Below are 22,994 nucleotides of genomic sequence, written 5' to 3'. Positions count from 1 at the left end.
TTAGAGTACACCTCTAATCTAGAACACTAAACAAAATAACATAAAATTGAATGAAACCAAGGAGTGGGTCCTACACCGAGAGGACTCGAAGATAACGATGCGGAAGTGCCTAGACGTCAGGATTGTATGCCTCGATTCTAAGTCCTGAAGGGGGCACAAAATAAACATGAGTGGACCAAGTTGATATATATATATATATATATATATATATAAAATAAAACAGTTATCAACATACTAACCCCCAGGTTTTATGAAAACACATATATATAATGATAAACATAGATTTTCCGAAACCTAGCATGTCGTGCAAGATCTCAAATCATCATTCGCATAAAATAATAATCACTAGTGAATGTCCGATATAACACTTCAGGCCTCATGCCGGCTCCCTGTCTCTGAGCAGACAGTCAGAGGAAAATACACCTCAGGCCCCTTGCCGGCTCCCCGTCTCTGAGCAGACAGTCAGAGGAAAACACACTCCAGGCCCTATGCCAACACCAAACCATCGCCCGGGACGGATCGGATCTATCCCTACGTCCCGTAGCAGAAAGGACCACTAGGTAAGTACAAAACCAGTGAACATACATATATTGAAAATTAACTTCATAGTATAAAGTCATCCATCATCTATACTATAAAGAGGTGTTCTAAACATGTTCTAAATATCATATCGTCATCCATCAGATATTCTATAAGAACATGGGTTATAGGAAAAATAGTAATAATTCAAACTAGCCTCAATAAGCATGTTATCTTGTAAAACGTTTCATAAAACATAATCATCAAATCATGCTTTTCATGTATGCATTTCTACTATCAATACATGCATTTTTAGAAGGGGTCCCCTCACAGTACTTCGCCGTCGAAAAGCCACGCCATCTAGCGAAGAAGGAAACGCCACAGATAATCGCCCCTAAGCACATAAAGGGTACACTTAGTCAAACTCTACTCAAACAATTAAATTTAGGAAAATGAACATCGAATACGGGTTCAGGACGTCGAAATTAGCATAGGAGGGGTCCCGCACGAAAACCCAAAAAGTCAACGTTGACCGTTGACTGATCAAAGTCAAAGTCAACGTTGACCGTTGACCGGGTCCGGGTTCGGGTTCGGGTCAACAGGTCAAACGTGTCAGGGTCACGGGTCACGGGTCAGGGTCACGGGTCACGGGTCGGGGCTTTAGGGTTTTGGGCTAGGGTTTTGGGTTAGGGTAATTGGGTTAGGTGTTAGGTGGGTTGGGTTTTAGGTTAGAAACCATGCGGCCCAAAGGCCTAAATAAAAGGGTAATGGGTTTGGGCTTGCAACCAGGGTTTTGGGCTTGGCAGGAAAGGCCCAAAGGCCTTGGGTTTGGTGGTCGCCGGATTCCAAGGAGGGAGAAGGTCGGTTTTTGGGCCGGAGAATTCCCAAGCTCCGATGGAGCTCAAAACTCAACCAAAACATGCCATTCAATATACTAAATTGAAGCCCCGAAGGTAAGGAATCGAAATATACCCTTGGTTCCCGTCATCGTGGTCGGAGTTGGCCGGAAAACAGCCTGGAAGCCACAGGTGTCCACCGGAACTGGGTAAGATTCAAATGAGCATAACTTCTTCAATACTCAATGAAATTGGGTGAAACAAAAAGGAAAGTTATAGTACTCAGCGAGACGAAGAGATTGATACCTTACACGCCAGCCAACTCTCCGTGGTTTGGCCGGAAATTTCCTCGAAAGGGACGGTGCTCGCGGGAAAACTGGAAAATATCTCCGAGGTGGTTTCTTCGTGGTTTGACGTCCAAAACACAACCAGGGGGTTAGAAAAGAGCTATAGGTGTGGGCATGGGTGTGTGTGTGTGTGTGTGTGTGGGTGTGTGTTCTGCTCGGAGGGAGGGAGAGGAAGACAAAGAGAAAGAAAGAGAGAGATAGTAAGAAGAAATAAAAGAAAAGGAAAAGGAAAAGGGAAGGAACTGGGGGACAAAACAGGGGGTGGGCCCCTTGGGCTCACCAATTAAGACTCAAAAACAATTTTAAAAAGGAAGGTATCCCCAAACTTAGGGAAAATACAAAAATACCCATTTTCTTACGTAAATCCCAGGACGGGTTGTTACAGAAGCCACCATGGGGCCAGAGGGAGCGGAGGCCCCCACTCAAATTTATTTATTTTTTTATTTTTTTTTTTGAAAAAGCCCAATGCATATAGCAATCCCACGTGATACGACATTTTTGGATATGAAATTTATGAAGAATCAATTATGAAATGGAATGGAGATTAATAGATGAATGATAACATGATTATTTTTATAAAGAGATGTTGGATGGTATTGGTAATGAAGTTGTCATACAACACATTTTAAAAAATGAAAATGTGTCAACAAATATTATAATATATATGTTGTATGAAAACCTTATGGATTAATATATGTGTTTTGTTTAGTAAATTATTGATCTTCTTAATTTATGACTTTGTTGTTTAAGGATGTCCCTATCCATATAGATTTCTAACTTCGTCCCTAGTCGCAGCTTGTCAGCGATAGCAACGAGGATGTGAGGGTCGTAGCAGTCGGGGCTTCATCAAACCTTGTATGCAGGTAGCCTGGCCTTGAGAGCCATGCTGCCAGTGACTCCTTTTGTGTACCCGAGAGTAGATGTTGAAAAAATGAATCGTCTAGCGGCGATCTAGACCATGTGAGTCTTATGACCGTCAAAGTATCTAGGGGAGCGGTACTCCGTGGTCTCATTCATCTTGCCATCAGTGGATTCAAATCCGGCAGAGAAGAAACGGGTGTCGATGTGCTTGCGGTTGCAGAGGTTGGCTGAAAAATCGTTCATAGCAACACAACAGCCTTTCCATTTGGTGGGGATGGGCCCATTTCATGAAATAGTTATTTCCAATCCAAGTTTCTGATTAGTGGTCCAAATTAAAGGTTATTTATTATTGACAATTTATCATATGAAGAAATCGTTAAGGTTTTTGGGAAGAGATAGAGAGGGATGACAACCATAACAAGGGGGAAGCTATGGGGACTAGAAGATGACTATAGGGCTATAGGCTAAAATCTAGCCCAAAATGCTTCAAAACTCAACTCTAATGGAGGGTTGGGCAAAAAAACAAGTGGACCCACCAGCCAAGCTTCAACCCTTTAGCCATCAGGTTGGATATTCTTAGCCAGATGGGTAGCCCCTTTGAAGGGCCTTTTTTTTTAGGCCAAAATTTTAATAAAAAAAATTAAAAATTCTGATTTTTTTTTTTCCTTATAAATACCTAAGTCATTTCTACACCATTTCTCACATCTGTTTCATTAATACCCCTCCCTTACCTGTTCCAATAATCTAAATTAAAATTTTTCAATATTTTTTCAAATGGCCACATCTTCAACCAAAGGATAAGAAATCCAAGGCTTATTCATTTAGCGACAAGTGGCACTCAAATTATGTCTGGAAACCTTATTTTAATATGGTAGTTTAATTCAATTAACCAATAAAATTAAAGAATAAACTTAAAATAATAAATTATTGAGGGGGCTAAAAATAGCCCCTTTTGGTTGGAAATGGTATGTAAATATGGTCTGACACTATTCATAAAAAAATAATTTCTTGCAAGGCTATAATAGTCCCCTTGAGTTACATGAGCTTGAAACCCTAGAGGAACTTGCGGAGTAGTGAAAGAAACCCCTTGATAGCCGGAAATGTCAGAAAGCTGAACTAGAGATGGTGTAACAAGATACTGAAATTGAGAAGAATAATCCTGAAATGTATAGTTAGCACCCAGTGAAGGAGGATGAGGAGCCCATTGGTAAGCATAGTTACCCATGTGTTGACAATCAATGGCAAAATGGCCCATCTTGCCATAAATATGACATTCTTGCACAACTTGAGTAGTTTTATTTCTGTACAGACAAGTCACTACCATATGCCCCTTCCTTGCACAAATCTAACATTAAAGAACTACATTTTGTTTATTTGAAGTATTACCAAAATGATTTCTAGACCCATTAAAACCATTGGCATTATTAGGAGGAAACTGATGATAAGACTGAGAAGTTGAACCACCTGAATTAAAAGAATCAGGAACAACAAGACCAAAGCCAAAGTTGGGTGGAAATGGCATAGAAGAAGTAGAACCAGTGGAAGGACTAAATGCATGTGAAACTGACTGATATGCAGAATTACCACCAGAAGAAGATAGAATTGAACCATTAACATACATAGCTGACATGCTTTGAACAAGAGAATGCATCCTAGCTTCTATAGTCTTTTCAGCCCCTAAGAGTTAAGCCTTGAATTCTTTCAATGAAATAGGTGTTTCTTTGGCTAATACCACAGTTCTGATCATATCAAACTCAAAAGGCAAATCAGTCAATGCAGTAATAACCAAATCATTATGTGTGATCTTTTCACCAGCTGTAATGAGTTTCTTTTTAATTGTCTTAAGCCTCAACAAATACTTATCAACACTATCACTTCCTTTATGAATAGTGTGTAACTCAACCTTTAAATGATTCACACTAGCACTATAGACAGACATATACCTATCTTGTAGGGCAGTCCAAGCTTCATGAGTAGTTTTACAACCAACAATATATTCCATGGCATCATCACTCAAAGTGGCAATAAGAAAACTCAAAAGAACCATATCAGTTTTAATGCATGCTTTATATGCAGTACTAATTTAAGTGGTAACCCCCAATTCAGGAGTAAGAACAAACTTGGGAGGACAAGGAGTTCACTAGTAAAATGGTCAAACAAATCATAGCCATGCAGAATAGAGCAAAATTGAAAATTCCACTTGATGAAATTATTATCATTCAACTTAATAGTCAACATTCCCAAAAAAAAATTCAAGTTTAACCGAGTCAATCAACTTGCTTGAGTAAATTAACAACAAGAATCTACGATCATTATGAACAATTGGTTATTGACCTTAATTCATCAACCACTATGAGATTAATTGGCATCGGCCTTCAAGAAAGCAATCAGATATTCAACTAAAAAACAAGATATGAAACGGTTCATCTAGGCCTCGGCCTTTAACATAGATGAAACAAACAATTGAAATCTGGAGAAAAAAAAAAAAAATCCCAAATTTTCACTACAATAGAAATCTAAAATCGAAAGAGAGAATCAAGAAAATCTCACTAAACAGAGCAGTGGAAAGAACCCATCCAGAATGAATCGCGTAAGCATATATGCTTACGATACCATCTTAACAATCTTGCATGAATTGAAGAATCTATGAGATGAACAAACCCTAGTAATCTTGTAGAAGAAGAAAAGAGAGCTCAAATGTATTTCTCTGAATATTCTGTTTACAATATGACTGACTTAACTAATGAAAAGAGAGGGAAAGCCTATCTATACATATCTCAAAGGTAGCTTATATCTGAAACTAATGCTAACCTGCCAATTGCCTTATGTGGCACATGTATGTCCAATAACTTTATTTGAGTAGTCATGATGACATATTTTATTTATTTTTTTAAAGAAAACATGGATAAAATCAGACAAAGTTGTATGTCGCACAGCCGAAACAATGTTCATATTTCTATTTTTTTAATCACCTGCATGAATTTCATTTCATAATAATAAATAGGATTACAAACAATGTTGTATATCTAGGAAGCAAGAGTATTTTAATTTAGTTTTAGTTTCTCGTTTCTTTTCAAAAAAAAAAAAAAAAAAAAAAAAAAAAAAAAAAAAAAGAAGAAGAAGAAGTGTATTTTACTATTTTAGTTTCAGAATTGCATCTACTAGAAAAAGTGACATGTGAGTATTGAGAAAACACTTCAATTTGATGTTTTTATCAAGAAAAAAAAAACAGTTTAAAGCGCCCAACAAAGTATGAGTACCCAATATAAAATCAATTAGCAACAAATGAAAAGGCTCAATAAGATCCTTTAGACACTTAATGCATAACTTGCATTTTGCACGAGAAATTTTTAGTTGTGACGGGAACACAAGTGGTACACCACGTGTTTTAATAGGAGTGGTGTGAAATTTTATTTTTTAAGTTATTAACTTTTTAGCACACATATCTCACTATTTATATAGTAACACGTGGTGTACCACCTCGTGTATCGATCACACTAAAAAATCTCTCATTTCGCGCAATATTATTCCTATCTGAGCCATAGCAAGTTTGGTGGATTTGGATCCTCTCCTGAGCTAATGGAGAGGATCCTCCATACCAATCATCATGGGCCGTTAGATTTTTATCCAACGGCTACAAGCAAAAGAGTCACTTTTAAGTTATAATGATTGTAGCCGTTGGATAAAAATCCAACGACCCATGATGATTGGTCAGAAAGATCCTCTTCATTAGCTCAGTAGATGATCCAAATCCGAGTTTGGTGAGCATGGTTGCGGATCTACTTTGCAAACCTCAACCACTTTTAGATCTTGCATGTTGGTAATGGAGAATGTTAAACAAATTAACAGTTTATAATTGATATAAATAATGTCCTTAATTCTTTTTTAATGCCGACCATATGGTTTGGTGGGTCATTTTTTATTTTTTGGGACTATAAGTCTTGCAACTTACCGTCATTAAATTCAAACACGATAATGTCAGTCACATGCATTAGTAGAACTTGTAAATTCCACTGACATCAAATTTAAGTATTACTCTATAAAATAAGGCATATCTGAGATTTATCAACCAATTTTATGAAGTGCAAATATCTTCTTATTTACACTACACAAAATATAAAGAAATTTAATATATAAAGAAAATAGTAGCTTAGAACTTTAATTTTCTTAATAGTATCGAGTAAGTTAACCTATGCATTGATTTTAATATTAATTCACGTTTTGCACGTCATTTAACATGTGTTGTTTAAGTGTTAGACTTAAATGATCCAAACGTGAAGAGCATGTTTAAAGTGTGAATCACACATACATTTCATGTGTTTATAATAAGTTGAGGTTAATTTTCATGTTACCGATTGATTCACATATTTTAATTAACTTTAATTAAATTCCATCAAATTATTGTTATTTATGAAAATCCGGAAAAATAATGGTTGATGGAATAACTAGGTAGCTCAACTATGTTTCTAATGGTCTCCTAATTTTTTTTTTTTTTAAAGTAGTGTTTTACCTGAAACAGTTGACCTAGAAAATTCTGATTTGATCTCTCCAACACATACCGGCATGTACCGGTATAGCACCAGAAAAGAAATTGAACATATGATCTAACGAATTTTACCCTAGAAATTAGGGCATGTTTGATATACTTCTCGCATCCAATTTTTTGCTTCTGAAACTAATGAGTACTAAATAAATATACCAACATTCATAATTGTCTATTGCCATTTGGTGTTGAGTATACTGGCCAGACAGAGGTACTCGAAACCCTAGAGTGCCCGAGTGATCAAGCTATTTAACAACGGCCCATTACAAATGAGACCTTCCAAAAGGTTAGCCATTTAATTATTCTTGTAGACCTGGGTAGTTTTTTTGGGTAGTAAAGGGATGGCTTTCTGTTGGCAAGCAAGTAAAGATCTCTGTACCTTAGATAGCCAATCAAGTAAATAGGCTCGGTGTTTGACGTCTCATTCAACGGAGGCCCTCAAGCTCTCACCCTGGATTATTTGCCAATTAGAGCTAATAAAGTTTGGTGCTATTATATAGTATTGTATCGGTTAAATTTACGAGTTTTTTTCATTTTATTTTTATTTTTTAATAGCACTGCTCATCATATCGGTCATCGTCTCTAGAGAACATTATTGCTTGATCCTGTACTATATGTAAAACTAATATGTTGATTGAAACTAAGCTTTCTCTGCACAGTGACATTTAAGATTGGTCTGCACTAAGATTACTAAATTAAAGGGGATACTCTTATTCACTACAAAGGTAAAAATGTCCCAGTAACAATATTGTTAGAATGTCCCTATAACACAATGAACGTTTTGATGGTAGGAATTATAATGTATACTTTAAAAAGCTAAATATTAGTAAGATTTCTGTAATTAATTCAAACCCTGCCCTCATTTTTCATTCTCATTTTCTCTTCTTCCTAACTTTCATTGACATATTACAACTTAATTAACTTCTTCATATTTCACTTGGAATCTGTGTGATAGTTTTAGCCTACATTGTCGCATTTGTGTAATTAAAAATAATATGTTAGGGACACCAAATTTATATATTCACTCAAACCTGAAGATAACACTAACCTACCTAAACAATCAAGTCTTGCGACCTCACCGTCTCAATGTCGTGTCGTCGCACCGCCTGATAATGAGTTTCCATCTTATATATTTCTAGTACTCACAACCGGTTATAAACAAATCTTCTCTTCATATAAATTTCGATTCACAGAAACATACTTCATGTGCATCGACTAATAATTCGAAATTTTTATATATAAGTTGAGCCATGGTCTTAAATAAGAAGCAATTTTGCTTCTACATAGCCATATATGGTTGGTACCAATATAAGAAGATTATATAAAATTTCAGTAGTTTTGCAGAGCTTTGAGCCTGGCTAAAAGCTGTTCTCTTCCTTTGATAATATAGACTCTATTAGAATTGATATAGCCCAAAAAATGCCAGACTCATATAATTGAGATCAGTTGTCTGCGATATAGGGCAGCAACGTGTAATGTGGGCGATGGCGATGGTTTTTTCTGCAGCTTTTTTAATTAGGTTAAAACTGTTTTTTTTCTTTCTAGAAGGATTTAATAAGTCCTGATTAGTTTACATGCTGGCAAGTTTAGTGTTTAGCATTGCCCTTAAAAAATAGAATGATTCAGTATCTAGAAAAAAAAATGAACTTTTCCCTTCAAATAGTAGTAGAATACTTAATTATTTATCAATCTTTTCTTCTAGTTGGGAAAAAAAGCGAGACGAGCAAAACTCAAAACACATGCTGGTTCGGAACGAGTAATATACTGCAGGTAGATTCAGAAGGGGTTTTTTTTTTTTTTTTTTGGTCGAAGTAGATTCAGAAGGTTGAGCGTGATGACTCAAGAGGTGAAAGAAAACTTGTGTCTGGAATCCAGGGACCATTTATTGGGGCAAACGCCCTTCATTGTCAGTTTGTAAACATATAGCTCTGTACGTACTGTGCCCGATCTTGAGATGCCCGCCAGTACTGCTTGTTTTTGAGCTCTTTGCACACAGAGATGAAAACCCTAAAAGTCTTTCTGTCCTGTCTCTTTCTTCCCCTGCAGAAGAAGCAATGAAGGGCCTCCCTCTGTTTAATTTTCTCCTCTCTCAGACACATACACAGGCTGCAGTGTTATTCGATCTGTGTATATGTCATATGTGATATAACTATGTATGCAGTGCAGCTCTAGTTGAATACCAACAGAAAACTCTTCCGCTGAGACTTCCAAAGTAATTAGGGATTTTTAAGCTTGGTGGAAAAAAACTAGGGTTGTGAAGTTTCTTGTTAGTGTTCTCACTTAACTTCTTGGATAATTAACTAGGGTTTTTGAAGTTCTTGGAAAATAAAATTAGCCAATGCCAAAATTGTGCAACTCCGGTTTTGGAGTTCTATGATCACGATTACGTCTTCAAATAGGAAATATACCTAATCGTTCTGAAGGTTAAAGCACTAATATTTGACATTTAAGGACTAAAAAGAAACAATTGAGAAAGAACCTTGCATACGTGTCTATAGATCATCGAGAAGATCATTACTTCCAATGGTTTAATAACTTGGTTTTGTGGAAAAGAGCAATGCAAATTTCCTTATGGCTGGGTAGGGTGTCAGCTGCTATGTCATCAAGTCTTCAAATTACTTCGTGCATATCTCTCTGCAAGAAAAAGTTGTGTGGTCCTATTCGTACTCACTACTCAGTGGATCTTTTAAAAGAAAATGCATGTATTGGTCCCTCACATCTTAGGCAGCTTCTCATTGTCCGAAGTACCTATCATACACATGCTAATGTAGAGTTATAGAGACCACAAATTTTTGTACCCCGTGGTAAAGCCAAGTGGATATATATAATGAAAAATTGATCTTCATATATATGAAATCTGCTTGTTGATGTAGAACAGTTGGCTAATGATTGAGGAGCAGCTTGATAATCGTAGTTCATTAACAGTAAAAATTATTTTTAGATTTGGGTTCAAACTTTAATTTGACACATAATACGTCCCTTCAATACAAAAAATGATGAGGCCCTAACTCACATATGTTCCGTAACATATGAGTATTTTGCCCTCAAATTCTATCGTTAGGTAAAAAGGATTTTAATTTCATTGATATTTTCTTGAATTTTGTCGTCTTTGTTTTTCACATGGTGTTCTAAGGTGTTGCTTGATTTTCCTTTACATATTACATTGAGTCACTTGTCCATCTATTTTCTTCTCTTTGTCCTCCTTTATAGTTCAAATGTTTACGCTTTTCTTTTTCAAGAAACCTCAATATTTATTGAGTTGGAAAAAAATTCCACCTAGACAGATGATCGAGAACATAAACTTTATTCCTCATGGTTCAATTGGAGACCATATAGAAAAATAAGAAGAAAAAAAAATATATGAAAAGAGGGGCATAAAAACAAAGCGGGGATAGTTCAAGTGTGTGATGCAATTAGAGAGAATAGGGATAAATAGTTTTATATATATAGTTAGGCTGCAGATGAATATGTCAATTCCAATGATTGATTAATTGGAATCATTTATTTTTGAAGCGTACTCATACAACCTAACATATATGTGTGATCCAGTCATTGTTAAAATCGGACCACGCATCTTGAGTATTTGGATGTGGGAGGAAAACTTCAGCTTACTATAAGGTTTTGTCCACATGAACATGTTCATCTTCCTTGGTACTTTAGGCGTGCATGTGAAAGGGATATATCTAAAACCTTTAATTTGTTAATTGTCGATAAAGCAACACTCACCACTTTCGAATGTGCAACATCCATATGGTCCCCAATTGAAATTTTCTAATTTTGTATTTGATGTATATAATCATATGTTGCATGTACATATGTACAGGTAAACATTACATTAACACATGTTGCTCACAAGACGTGCCATATCTAATGTGATTTTAGCAGCTAGCTAGAGATTTTCAGATTATTAGCCCTCCTAAATCCTAGTTAACTAATTGTTATTGTCACGATGATTGTTTAACCTTATGCATGCGTGATGAGAAAAATGATGAGATATCGACTAAGTTGATGGTGAGAGTGCCACGTGGCACGGTATGTACCACTGCTTTATCTTTCCTTGTAGCATGGTCGGTGGGATTCTGGCGCCCTCCTTTTCCTCTCAACTTGCTCCCTACTTCTTCTTCTTCTACAAGTTTATTCTCATATTCTCCACATACTTGCAGAATCATTTAATCTTCAAAAGTACAGGCGGCTGCTTGGTTGGTTTTAGTAGTTCTCCACCAAACTCACAAAGTCAATTTAGCTACGAAATTCAAAACCATATATACTTTCTTTGCCATTCCGTGTAGTGCTGTATATCATCAAGCACCAAAATCTATCTGCAAAACAAGAAGCAGAAAATGTTTACTTTAATGTAAGTTGGGTCAATTTCAAGTAAGTAGTTCAAAATCATTACCATATGCTAGTTGGGTAACCCTAGAGTACTTCATAATTATTAAATAATTAGCATCACATACCTAGCTTTATATTTGTTGCTTTACTTTAATTCGATTAACATATGTATGCGAGACAAGTGAACTTCGGATTCCTGGAATAAATATTTCAATAGCTTGTGAATTTTGAGATACTTTCGAATTTTTTTCATGAAACAATTCATGAAAGCTGTATATATATTAGGTTTTTTATTTTGTGGATCATCATACAGGCATGTCATAGATATTAGCTTAGCAGCAAACACTTTTTTTGTTCATTTATTTTCTTTATAATTCATTTCTTTCATGATTGATGGTGTAGCAGATCATGCTAAAAAAAAAGAAAGCACATGAAGAAGAGAAGCATATCATGATTAATTCGTGAAGTTTATCATCGCAAATAGAATAGAAATCTGGGTGATGAGCTGAAATGATGAACCAATGACGAGAGGGTGCATAACAGCATAAGATGATTAAGATTCCCATTAGTGAAGCAGATTTGCAAGAAGCAGGAGCTGGCAGTTCAAGTCGTGATGACCAAGCCAACAAAATTTCATCAAACCCTAATTTATCTTGTCCATCAACTCCATGGCTAAGGTTGAAGGACCCAAGGATTGTGCGTGTGTCCCGAGCCTTTGGAGGGAAGGACAGGCATAGCAAGGTTTGCACCATAAGAGGACTTCGAGATCGGCGGGTGAGGCTATCGGTACCCACTGCAATCCAATTGTATGATCTTCAAGAAAGGCTTGGTCTTAACCAGCCTAGCAAGGTTGTCGATTGGTTGCTTGATGCCGCAAAGCATGAAATCGATGAACTTCCTCCGCTGCCAATGCCACCACCTGGGAGTTTTGGTCTAAATCATCCATCATTAGGGCTGACTTCATCTCATGGTGACCAAACCAATGCTCATGCCCAGTTATCTCATAATCATAGTGGAGAAGGCCCTAGCAGCGGAATAGATAGATCAAATTTTTGGCCTAGTGGTTCGGATGCTCTTTGGCGAGCAAAGTCAAAAGAAATTGTAAGAGACACAAGAAATGAGGACGAGGGAAATCAGAAAGATAATCTTGGAATATCAGATGATCAAGAACAAGCAGGCAATAATGTTGATGGTAATTCATCAAACACATTCTTAAGAAGTAATACCAACCCTCCATTCTTTCCAGGTCTTCTGAATAATTCTACGAATATGCCTTATGCGTATCATAATTGGGATCATTCTCATCAGACTTCAAATTTTCCACTATCTCAATTAGGAAGCCATGGATTCCAATCCCAAACTACAGATCTCCACAATTTCCCTAATGTCCTCTCGTTGCCATCCACATTGTCTTTATCAACGACACGATCTTATTTTCCTTCGCATAACATGGCGGCTACAGGAGAGATGGATCCAAGACAATTCAACCACTTGCAAATGCTAAACTCTACTAGTAGTACTAGAACTTCACAAAACCTATTGCCCAATTTTCTTTCTACACCAGCTCTAGACCCTAGTAGCCAAACTCTGAGAGCACCCCATTTGAGTATGGTGACTAAGCTTGTGCATTCTTCAGACAACACTGGCAGTGGTCATCACCCAAATAACAATCAGGAGCCTCCGTCTCGATGATGCGTAGCTGATGCTTTTAATTCAAAGACTCATGAAAGCCTAAGCTTGCTTTATGGCTCAGATTGGTCGTCTTTTGTAAATGGGAGCTAGGTATAGTGCAGGCAAAGGTACAAGAACACATCGTACTTTACTGGGTTTAGTCGGTTTACTTAATGTCCATTTCAGATTAAAGATACCATATATGATTTGATTTCCTACTTAATTTTGGTTTATATTATGCGACATTTGCATTTAAATTAAAGTAAAAAGAAAGAGTTTTCGAGCATAAATTCGATTGAAGCATTGTTAATGGTGTGAAGCTACATCGTACATTCATTATTCATTTTTAATTGAATCTTGTTACTTAGATTTCGGTGTGTATGCTATGTTGTTAGTTAGAACAAATAAGTTTTTTATGTTAAAGTTTATGAAGCAGCAGAGCACAAATCAAAAGAAATCAATAAGATTTTGATTTGTACTCAGAAAAACATGAAGAAAATGAAGGTGCGAAGAAGATGAAAGGTTCTGTTTCTTTTTTTCTGATTCTATTCAACTATGACTGAATTGATGAAGCTACAAAACATAGAGTGGGGAAGGAGATATAGCCGTTTGAAGGCGCACTCACACACCCACCTCACACACACACTTACGTGCTCATCAAATGCTCACATATAAGTGAGCTGTTATACCATGAGACACACACATCTAACCTATTAGCTTTGATTTAATCTGAACCTTACATTTTAAACTAAGAGCAACAACTTTGAATTACAAGGGAAAACAAAACACTTTAATTAGAAGGCAGCTGCAAAGCTTAAACATCAACACTCTCCTCTAAGCTGGCAGATGATTTGACTCTTAGCATCTCTCTGAAATAATTGAACTTCTCCTTTGGTAGTGCCTTAGTCAGGATATCTGCCATTTGTTCTTCAGATTTGCAGTAAACAAGCTCAATCTCATTCTCTTGTAATGCATCCCTGATGAAATGAAATTTTCTGCTGATGTGTCTTGTTTTCTGATGAAACACAGGATTCTTGGCAATAGCTATTACTGAAGTGTTATCGCACATTAGCACAGTAGGTTCAACCTGTTCTTCCCCGAAATCTTCCAAAACAAATCTTAACCATTTGGCCTAAGATGTTGCTTCAGCAGCACTTACATATTCGGCTTCTGCAGTGGATAATGCCAATGTGTTTTGTTTGACTGATGCCCAAGAGAACACACCCGAGCCAAGATTGAAAGCATACCCTGATGTGCTTTTCATGTCATCAATACTCCCAGCCCAGTCACTGTCACAATATCCAATAAGAAGTGCTAACTTTCCTTTTACATATTCAATGCCAAAGTCCATAGTACCTTGAATGTATCTCAGTACTCTTCTTGTTGTTCCCATATGCTTCTTAGTTGGGCCATGCATGAATCTTGCCAAGAGACTAGTACCAAACATTATATCTGGTCTAGTGGTAGTAAGATACAAAAGACTTCCCACCAATTTCCTATACTCAGACTCATCTGCAGCTTCACTTCCATCATTCTTGCACAATCTTTCATTTGCTACAAGTGGTGTTCCCACAGATTTACAACCTTGTAGACCAAATTTCTCCAACAACTTCATTGCATATTTCTTCTGATGTATGAAGATGCTTTTCTTGGTTTGAACAATTCCCATACCAAGAAAATTGTGTAGCAATCCCAAATCAGTCATCTCATAGTGCTGCATCATATCATTTTTAAACCTGTCAAGCATTGTGTCACTACTTCTAGTGTACACAATATCATCAACATACACAGAAACTATGAGAATCCCTGAGTTTTCAACCTTAGTATATAAAGTGGCTTCATTAGGACTTCTTTTAAAACCTGCCTTGGTGAAGTAAGAATCAATTTCATCATACCAAGCTCTTGGAGCTTGTTTAAGGCCATATAATGCCTTATTTAACTTATACACCTTATCCTCTTTGCCTTGCATGACAAATCCTTGAGGTTGATCAACATAAACTTCCTCCTTGAGTACACCATTAAGGAATGCAGATTTTACATCCAACTGCAATAGTTGCCCTTCTTTCTGAGCTGCAAGTGCTATCAAAGTCCTTATGGTGTCAAGCCTAGCAACTGGTGCAAAGGTCTCATTAAAGTCAATTCTTGGCTTCTGTGAATAACCCTTTGCAACCAGTCTAGCTTTGTTTTTCTGAATGCTTCCATCAAGATTCAGTTTTGTTTTGTATACCCACTTCACACCTATCACAGGTTTGCTAGATGGTCTATCTACTAGCATCCATGTATTATTTCTTTTAATCATGTCTAGCTCAGCTTGCATAGCTTTCATCCAAGACAAATCTAGAGCAGCCTCTTCATAATTCTCGGGTTCCATAATGCAAACATTACACTGTGCAATGACTTCATTCAAGGATCTTCATTTCTTTGGGGTAAAATCATAGCTCTGTGATAGATCAACCTTTGAGCTTGAACCATCAGCATTAGGACTCAAACCATCTTGTGAAGTATCAAAAATGACCTCAGGGAGTACAATTTCATCTTGAACATTTGAACCTTGAGTTAGTTCAGATTCTGCCATATCAGTAGTAATTGATACATTGGACTGTTTTCCAGAGCTGTCATTCCAATCCCATCTAGCACTCTCATCAAATACTACATCTCTAGACAATATAATTTTATTAGTGATAGGATCAAATAACCTGTATCCTTTCTCAATGGTTCCATACCCCACAAAAACACATTTGTGACTGTTGCACTCAAGTTTGTGTCTTAGATTCATGGGAACATGAACATAGCATACTGACCCAAAAATCTTCAAGTGTGCAATTCCAGGTTTTCTTCCACTATAAGATTCAAAGGGCGTCATCTTATCCAAAGCCCTAGTAGGACACCTGTTGAGGAGATATATTGCAGTGTGCATAGCTTCTGCCCAAAACTGGTATGGCATGCCTTTTTCATGTAACATAGTTTTTGCCATTTCCACCACAGTTCTATTCTTTTTTTTCTGACACACCATTCTGTTGTGGTGTGTATGACATGGTTAGTTGCCTTTGAATGCTAGAAACATTGCAATAGTCACTGAATTCAGAAGACATGAACTCACCACCTCTATCACTTCTTAGATACTTGATCTTGTATCCACACTGCAATTCTGTCATTGCTTTAAACCTTTTGAAATACTCCAATGGCTCAGATTTGTACCTCAGAAAATAGACCCATGTCATTCTAGTACACTCATCAGTGAACAGAATGAAGTACTTGTTACCAGTATTTGAAGCAATTTGCATTGGACCACAGATATCTGTATGTACCAATTCAAGTGGGAATTTAGCTCTCCAAGCAGATTCTCTTAGAAATTCATCTATATATTGCTTGCCAAGCATACATCCTTCATAGACATTCTTGGAATTTTCCAAGTGAGGTAGTCCATGAACCATTTCTTGCTCCCTGAGTTGCAGCAAACTCCTTGTGTTTAAATGACCTAGCCTTTTGTGCCAAATCTGGATACAATGAGATACACTAACTTTTAATGCTAGTGGTGTGACAGGCATCATAGTTAAGGGAAAACATCTGTTGCTAGTCATTTGAACCTTAGCAACCAGTCCATTCAAGTTCCAGCTATCAAATATACAAACTGCATTACCACCAAATAGTAGATAGTAACCATGTTCCAACATTTGCCCCACACTTAGGAGATTTTCTTCCAAGCCAGACACTAGCATTACTTCTTGTATGTGTTTTCTTCCCATCTTGGTTTCAATGACTAGTGTGCCTATTCCTGCTACACTTATAACTTCACCAGTTCCCATTTTTACTTTTGCATTCAGGTTTCTACTCAAATTCACCAGCAAGCTTTCATTTCCTGTCATGTGGTTGCTCCAACCACTGTCAATATACACCTTCACCTGAGACACAGAGTTGCAAGCAAAGAATAAGGTTCCCATATCATCAACCTGATTTGCATAGTTGGCCTTCTGCACCACTTTGTTCCCATTACAGTTTCTGATTTCATGACCAAATTTATTGCAATTTGCGCATTTAGGTTTTCCTTCAAACCAGCATTTTCCATAGTGCAGTTTATCACAATGTTTGCAAGCTGTTTTGTTCGAATCATGAGAATTATTCTGCTTAAAGATAAGATTGGGCTTATTATCCCACTTTTTCCCTTTGTTCCTCCAACTTTTCCCTGACTTTTGAGTACCAGAGAACCCATTGAGTTTTTAAAACTTAGACCCAACATTTAGACTAGCAAATGTCTTTTCAGTAGAGTGATCAGTATGCATATCAAGCCTTTGTTCATAACCCTTCAGAGAGGCAACCACTTCTTGGATTTCAAGGGTTTCAATATCCTTTGAATGTTCAATCATAGCACAGATAGAGTCATAACTTCTAGGCAAACTTATAAGTAATTTTTGATCAACCCTCTCCCTAGATAGTTATTCACCATAACCTCTCGTTTGATTCATGATGTCAAATAGTTTAGTAAGATATGCAGATAAGGATTCATCATCTCTCATCCTAGTATACTCAAACTCTCTGCGTAAACCTTGTAATTTCACATTTCTAACCTGTTTATCACCTCTGAATTCTTGTTGTAAGATATCTCAAGCTCCTTTGGAGGTTTCTTCATTAGAAATCCTGGGGAAAATCTGATCAGTCACAGCTCATTGGATCAACCCAAGAGCTTTAACATCCTTCATTATGATCTCCGCAACGTTTGTTGAAATTTCAGTAGCTGCATCCTTCTCCTTCTTTTCATCAGTTATCACAACCATAATAGATGATTCTGGGATAGTGAACCCAGTCTCTACAAGCTCCCACAGTCCATGAGACCTGAGAATGGTTTGCATTCTGATATTCCAAAATTCATAGTTCTCGCCATTGAAAATGGGAGTGCGAAGTTCAGAACTCATTGATCCAGCCATATTAGACGTAGATCTTCGATTTTGGAGATTTAAGAAACTCGATTCTTCAGCGATGAAGCTCAAAGCAAGCGATTCACTGAAGAACCCAGAAATCACAGATTCACGCCCAGATTAAAGCAATGAACCTGGCTCTGAGGCCATGTTAAAGTTTATGAAGCAGCAGAGCACAAATCAAAAGAAATCAATAAGATTTTGATTTATACTCAGAAAAACATGAAGAAAATGAAGGTGCGAAGAAGATGAAAGGTTATGTTTCTTTTTTTTTCTGATTCTATTCAACTATGACTGAATTGATGAAGCTACAAAACATAGAGTGGGGAGGGAGATATAGCGGTTTGAAGGCGCACTCACACACCCACCTCACACACACACTCATGTGCTCATCACATGCTCACATATAAGTGAGCTGTTATACCATGAGACACACACATCTAGCCTATTAGCTTTGATTTAATCTGAACCTTACATTTTAAACTAAGAGCAACAACTTTGAATTACAAGGGAAAACAAAACACTTTAATCAGAAGGCAGCTGCAAAGCTTAAACATCAACATTTGATAACTAATTTATATGCCAATGGGAATGTGCGCCATGGCATTCTCTCTTTAAGTATGCATGGAAATGGTCTTATACAACTTCATGAGATTGTTCTCTGTAACTGTCGTTAATTTTTCTCTCTAACTAGCTAGCAACTGCAAACAAAGATTATTTACCCAAAAAAAAAAAAAAAACTGGAAACAAAGATTTAAAACCCGAGAGAGAGAGAGAGAGAGAGATTGTAGGAGGTGTGACCTGAAATGTGTCTAAGCTTGCTTTCTTTTTAATTTCTGCTAGACATCAGGCAGGACTGCAAACATGAAAGGATGGAGTGAATGTAATAGTGTACGTTATTACCAGTTGAATAGGCTTCTGAAGAGAAGGAGGTAAAGTTAGTACGAAGAGAGCCTGCAGGCTTTATTTAATTAACGACCTAGAGTGAGGCGCATTATGAGAGGGATAGTTGAGAACATAGCTAGTGTCAACATCACATACACAAGATCCAACAACATAATTATATATATGTATGCTAGTTATATAGCTAAGGGTTATGAGTGTTTTGTGTTGGTTATTACCTATATGTTGGAGTACTAGTGCAGATAATTTGAATATGGTATTAAAAAGAATATCAATTTTAATTTTAGTTACTTATGCATATTGTTATTATCGCTTACTATCTTTGTTTTCTGTTGTAAGTGACTGAAGTGGTGTGCTTGAATATAACCAGTTTATATTTAACCCCATCTTGGTAGTTTCTGGTCCACCGTCGAGAAACAAGTAAAGTCCTTAACATGCAAAGGCATTAATAAGAACCAAACTTGGCACAATCCTTTATAAAAAGAAGTTTTATTACTGGTGGTGCAAGAACTCAATATACATACAATTTGTTCTAAATACAAAAAAAATTTCTATTGGCAGAAGCCAACATATGTTTGATAATCAACAAACCAAAAGATTCACTAAGCCTCTTCAAAGGTCAAAGTGTGAAGCCTATATATACCAACTGAGAAGTCATTTCCCTTTCTACAATACACTCGTGTATGAGATGCACTAGTGTTTGAACGGCTAGATTGAGATTGTCAAAATCCAAAGAAAGTAAAGAAAGAAAAAGGGTATGCATAAACCATTCCATTTCTACAATAACTTGTGTATGACATGCAGTGTCTAAACGGTTAGATTAAAATTCTCAAAATCGAACTATTCAATGCACCAGAATATAGGATCCACAAGTGCATTATAGAATTTTCACCATAACACGGTACATGTTTGTGAAAGAGTTTGGTTAGTTCAGATAAAGGCCTTCATCACGAGTAGATGAGCAGTGCTACAAGTAGTTAGAACTGCAAAAGCTTTATGTGTTGCCTCCCTGATTAATTTGTTTTACATAGATATCATAGTTCAGTACTTTACAGGAGGTGCAGGACAGTGATAGCACTGCTCCATGCAGTTGGCGCATAATAACCAAGAAAAGAGGATTTACCAAACAAAACAAATAAAATTACAAAACCTAGAGAAGTGAAGTCGATCTGGTCGTTTCTGGCAAAGCAGTAGTAAAAAGAAAGTTAACTCGTACTTCCTGTTCTTTTTATAGTTCCCGTGAATCCAAAACCATTCATACTTTTTGATCTTGTTTTCGTCAATCTCGCGTCACTGGTCGTCAAGTTTTGATTTGTTTTTTTTATCATAGTTCACATCTTTCTACCCTAGTAGTGTTGGTGAGAATTTGAGGGCAAAATTGCAGTTTTTCATCGGTACAACATGCATTCAGTGTCATTCCACAATTGACCGTCTTAGAACAAATTCAACCTTTTAATCCAACAGCTTAAAAAACGTTGGCACTTAGTGCTTCTAGGTACCGAAGAAAATTGAACAAAATTGGCTTTATTAACAATCGTTCAAACGACTTAAAATTGGTGACTAATGATTGCGGAATTTGATCCAACTAACAATTAGAACCCAATTAATCGATGTTCAAATGAGTTATGAATTGATTAAAATGATTTCTGCACTCATCCTTCTTTATCCTACACTTTTGGTTGATAGAGAAAGAATGCAGGAGGATAAAATGAGAGCGAAAATTAGTACTCAATTTATATAATGGCAGCTTTTTGTGAGTAAAAACAAGTAATTAGAAAACTCATCAACAAGAACGAAACTCATAAAAAAATAAAAAAATTAAAAAACAATATTATACTACTTGTTGCAAAGCTCTTCAAGTCCTCGCTCTAAAAACGACAAGTCGTACAAAAGCCTCTCTCTCTCCCTCTCTCTCCCCCCTTCGATTCCCTTCTTCTCGCTCGCAAGTATTATAACAAACTTGAAAGCTCCCAAACTCCCATTCAAGATTCAACGTCCCTCTCGATCCAGAGGTTTTTCTAGGGTTTAGCCCAATCCCAAACTTCAATCTCTCTCTCTCTCTCTCTCTTTTTTTCTTTTGCTCGTTCGCAAATCGGATCGAATGGTGGTACGAGCGTCGCCGTATCTCTGAGCTCAGCCTCTGCTCCGCCGGTGATTCTATTGGATCGCAAAAGCGTGGACTTCACCGGTAAGCCTCCGCCTCTAAGTTTCGCTCTTTCTTTCGCTTCCGCCTATTTTTCAATTCAGTTGGTTTGATTTCAATTCCTAGTTAGAAGTTTCAGGGTTTGTTAGAAAGCTCCAGAAAATTAAGCTTTGATCCATTTGGTTTCTTTTTCTACTTCCAATTTTTCAAATAATTTGTAACGGCTAGTAGTTCCATTGATTGGAAGCTCCCTTTTGCTGAGAAAAGATTTCCTAAACGAAACGAAAAAAAAGTCAAATCTTTGTATCAGGACCAGCTCAGTGAAGTTCTTTTTCCATTTTTCGTATTTGTATTCGGGTTTTCTTGTCTGTGTAGGGATAAGTTTTTTCTATTTTGAATCTTATGTTGTTTTTACTTGCATTTTCGTAGGGATAGACGGAGGCATAATCGATGATTTTTTGCGGGTAGATAATGTGGGTTTACGGGGACTTTCACCAAGAATGTTGGTTTTGAATATACTACATTGGGTGGCCTGATATGAGGGTTTGAATATGACCAATGGGGGTGGGGAGAGTGGAAGAGAGCATGAACAACACAATAGAATGCAGAGAATATCGAGCGGTGATGAATTTGCAAAATCAATTGCGAAGATTGCTGTAGTGCAAGTATGTGAGATAGTGGGGTTTCAGACATTCCAGTTGTCTGCTCTCGAAACACTTTCTGATGTTGCTGTTCAGTACATTCATAACATCGGGAAGACTGCGCATTTATATGCTAATTTAGCTGGAAGAGTGGAATGTAATGTTTTTGATATCATTCAAGGGTTGGAAGATTTGGGCGTGGTGCAGGGATTTATAGGTGCTTCAGACGTTGATCATTGTCTTGCAAGTTCGGGGACGGTTAGGGAAATTGCTCAGTATGTTACTGAAACTGAACATATTCCATTTGCCTACTCTATTCCTCAATTCCCAGTTGTTAAGGACCGAAAGCTGACTCCTAGTTTTTGGCAAAGAGGGGTAGAGACGCCTGGAGAGCATATACCTAGTTGGTTGCCTGCTTTTCCTGAATCACATACATATGCCCAGTCGCCAATATCCAATGAGAGAGCTATAGAACCTCACACTGATATGATTGAGCAAGAAAAACAACAGAGAAATGTGGAGCGGTCTCTGTATAATTTGCAGCGGAGGCTTTTATGCAATGGGTTGGAGGGACCTTCTGTTGGCCCTGAAGATGCTGATAAGGCAAAACAAGCAAGAGAAAGTAACCCTTTTCTTGCTACACCTCTGCAATATGGGGAGACAGAAGTATCTCATGTTGCTGTTCCAGCTAAACTTTCAAGTGAAGCCACAGCACGAAATGTTGTTGCTGAGAACCATGTCCTGAATCAGTCTTCACTGCTGGAGACCTTTGCTCCAGCTATTGAAGCAGTGAAGAGTGGATCGTGTGAATCAGCGGAGGGGCGGAAAGAGATTCTTTTGAACAGGAGACCAATTGTGCAATTTAAGGTTGGAACCGCGAAGAAGTCCTTTGGTACTATGTTTCATTCAAGCCCACACAACAAGGGTTTTCAGAAAACTGATTCCTGGTTTGAAAGAGAAAATGAGAAGGATGTAAAGAAAAGGAGGGCTGAGAAGATTCTGAAGGATTCCATGGAAAACCAAGAGGAGCTTGCTGAGTTGTAAATTAGGTTGTTTTTCGACTAGAATTCATACACTTGTTTTAGGATACTAGCAGTGGGAGCGGGCTCGCATAGTGTTGTCTGCATCTGGACATTGTAGAATGGAATCACACAATTCTGGAGGGAATTTTCCCACCTTAACAAGTTTAAAGGTATATTAGTGTCAGTTGCAGTGATACACCCAGTTAATGATTATTTCTAATACAAATTCTTTTGTTTTCGTTATTTAGTGGTTCTACTCTGAA

At 37.2% G+C, this 22,994-nt stretch overlaps 2 protein-coding genes across 3 annotated transcripts; both read left to right on the top strand.

The window, feature by feature from the left end:
* Nucleotides 1-11,264: 11,264 nt before the first annotated feature.
* Nucleotides 11,265-13,769, top strand: LOC137708733 (transcription factor TCP13-like). Of its 2 annotated transcripts, none has more exons than XM_068447879.1 (2): nucleotides 11,265-11,460; nucleotides 11,841-13,769. In XM_068447879.1, exon 2 carries the CDS (start codon nucleotides 11,988-11,990, stop codon nucleotides 13,128-13,130), a length of 1,143 nt encoding a protein of 380 aa, XP_068303980.1. In that variant the 5' UTR covers nucleotides 11,265-11,460; nucleotides 11,841-11,987; the 3' UTR covers nucleotides 13,131-13,769. The 2 variants fall into 2 exon arrangements, with proteins under 2 accessions (XP_068303980.1, XP_068303979.1); XM_068447878.1 differs by having other exon boundaries at nucleotides 11,265-11,480.
* A 7,050-nt stretch (nucleotides 13,770-20,819) lies between these two features.
* Nucleotides 20,820-22,974, top strand: LOC137709562 (transcription initiation factor TFIID subunit 8-like). The gene is made up of 2 exons (XM_068448641.1): nucleotides 20,820-21,113; nucleotides 21,498-22,974. The coding sequence occupies exon 2, from the start codon at nucleotides 21,620-21,622 to the stop codon at nucleotides 22,751-22,753; it is 1,134 nt and encodes a 377-aa protein (XP_068304742.1). The 5' UTR covers nucleotides 20,820-21,113; nucleotides 21,498-21,619; the 3' UTR covers nucleotides 22,754-22,974.
* Nucleotides 22,975-22,994: the final 20 nt, after the last annotated feature.

The sequence above is a fragment of the Pyrus communis genome, chromosome 11 (genome assembly GCF_963583255.1).
Source record: "Pyrus communis chromosome 11, drPyrComm1.1, whole genome shotgun sequence".
In the NCBI taxonomy this organism is placed as follows: domain Eukaryota; kingdom Viridiplantae; phylum Streptophyta; class Magnoliopsida; order Rosales; family Rosaceae; genus Pyrus; species Pyrus communis.
This window is presented reverse-complemented; position numbering and strand designations above follow the sequence as displayed.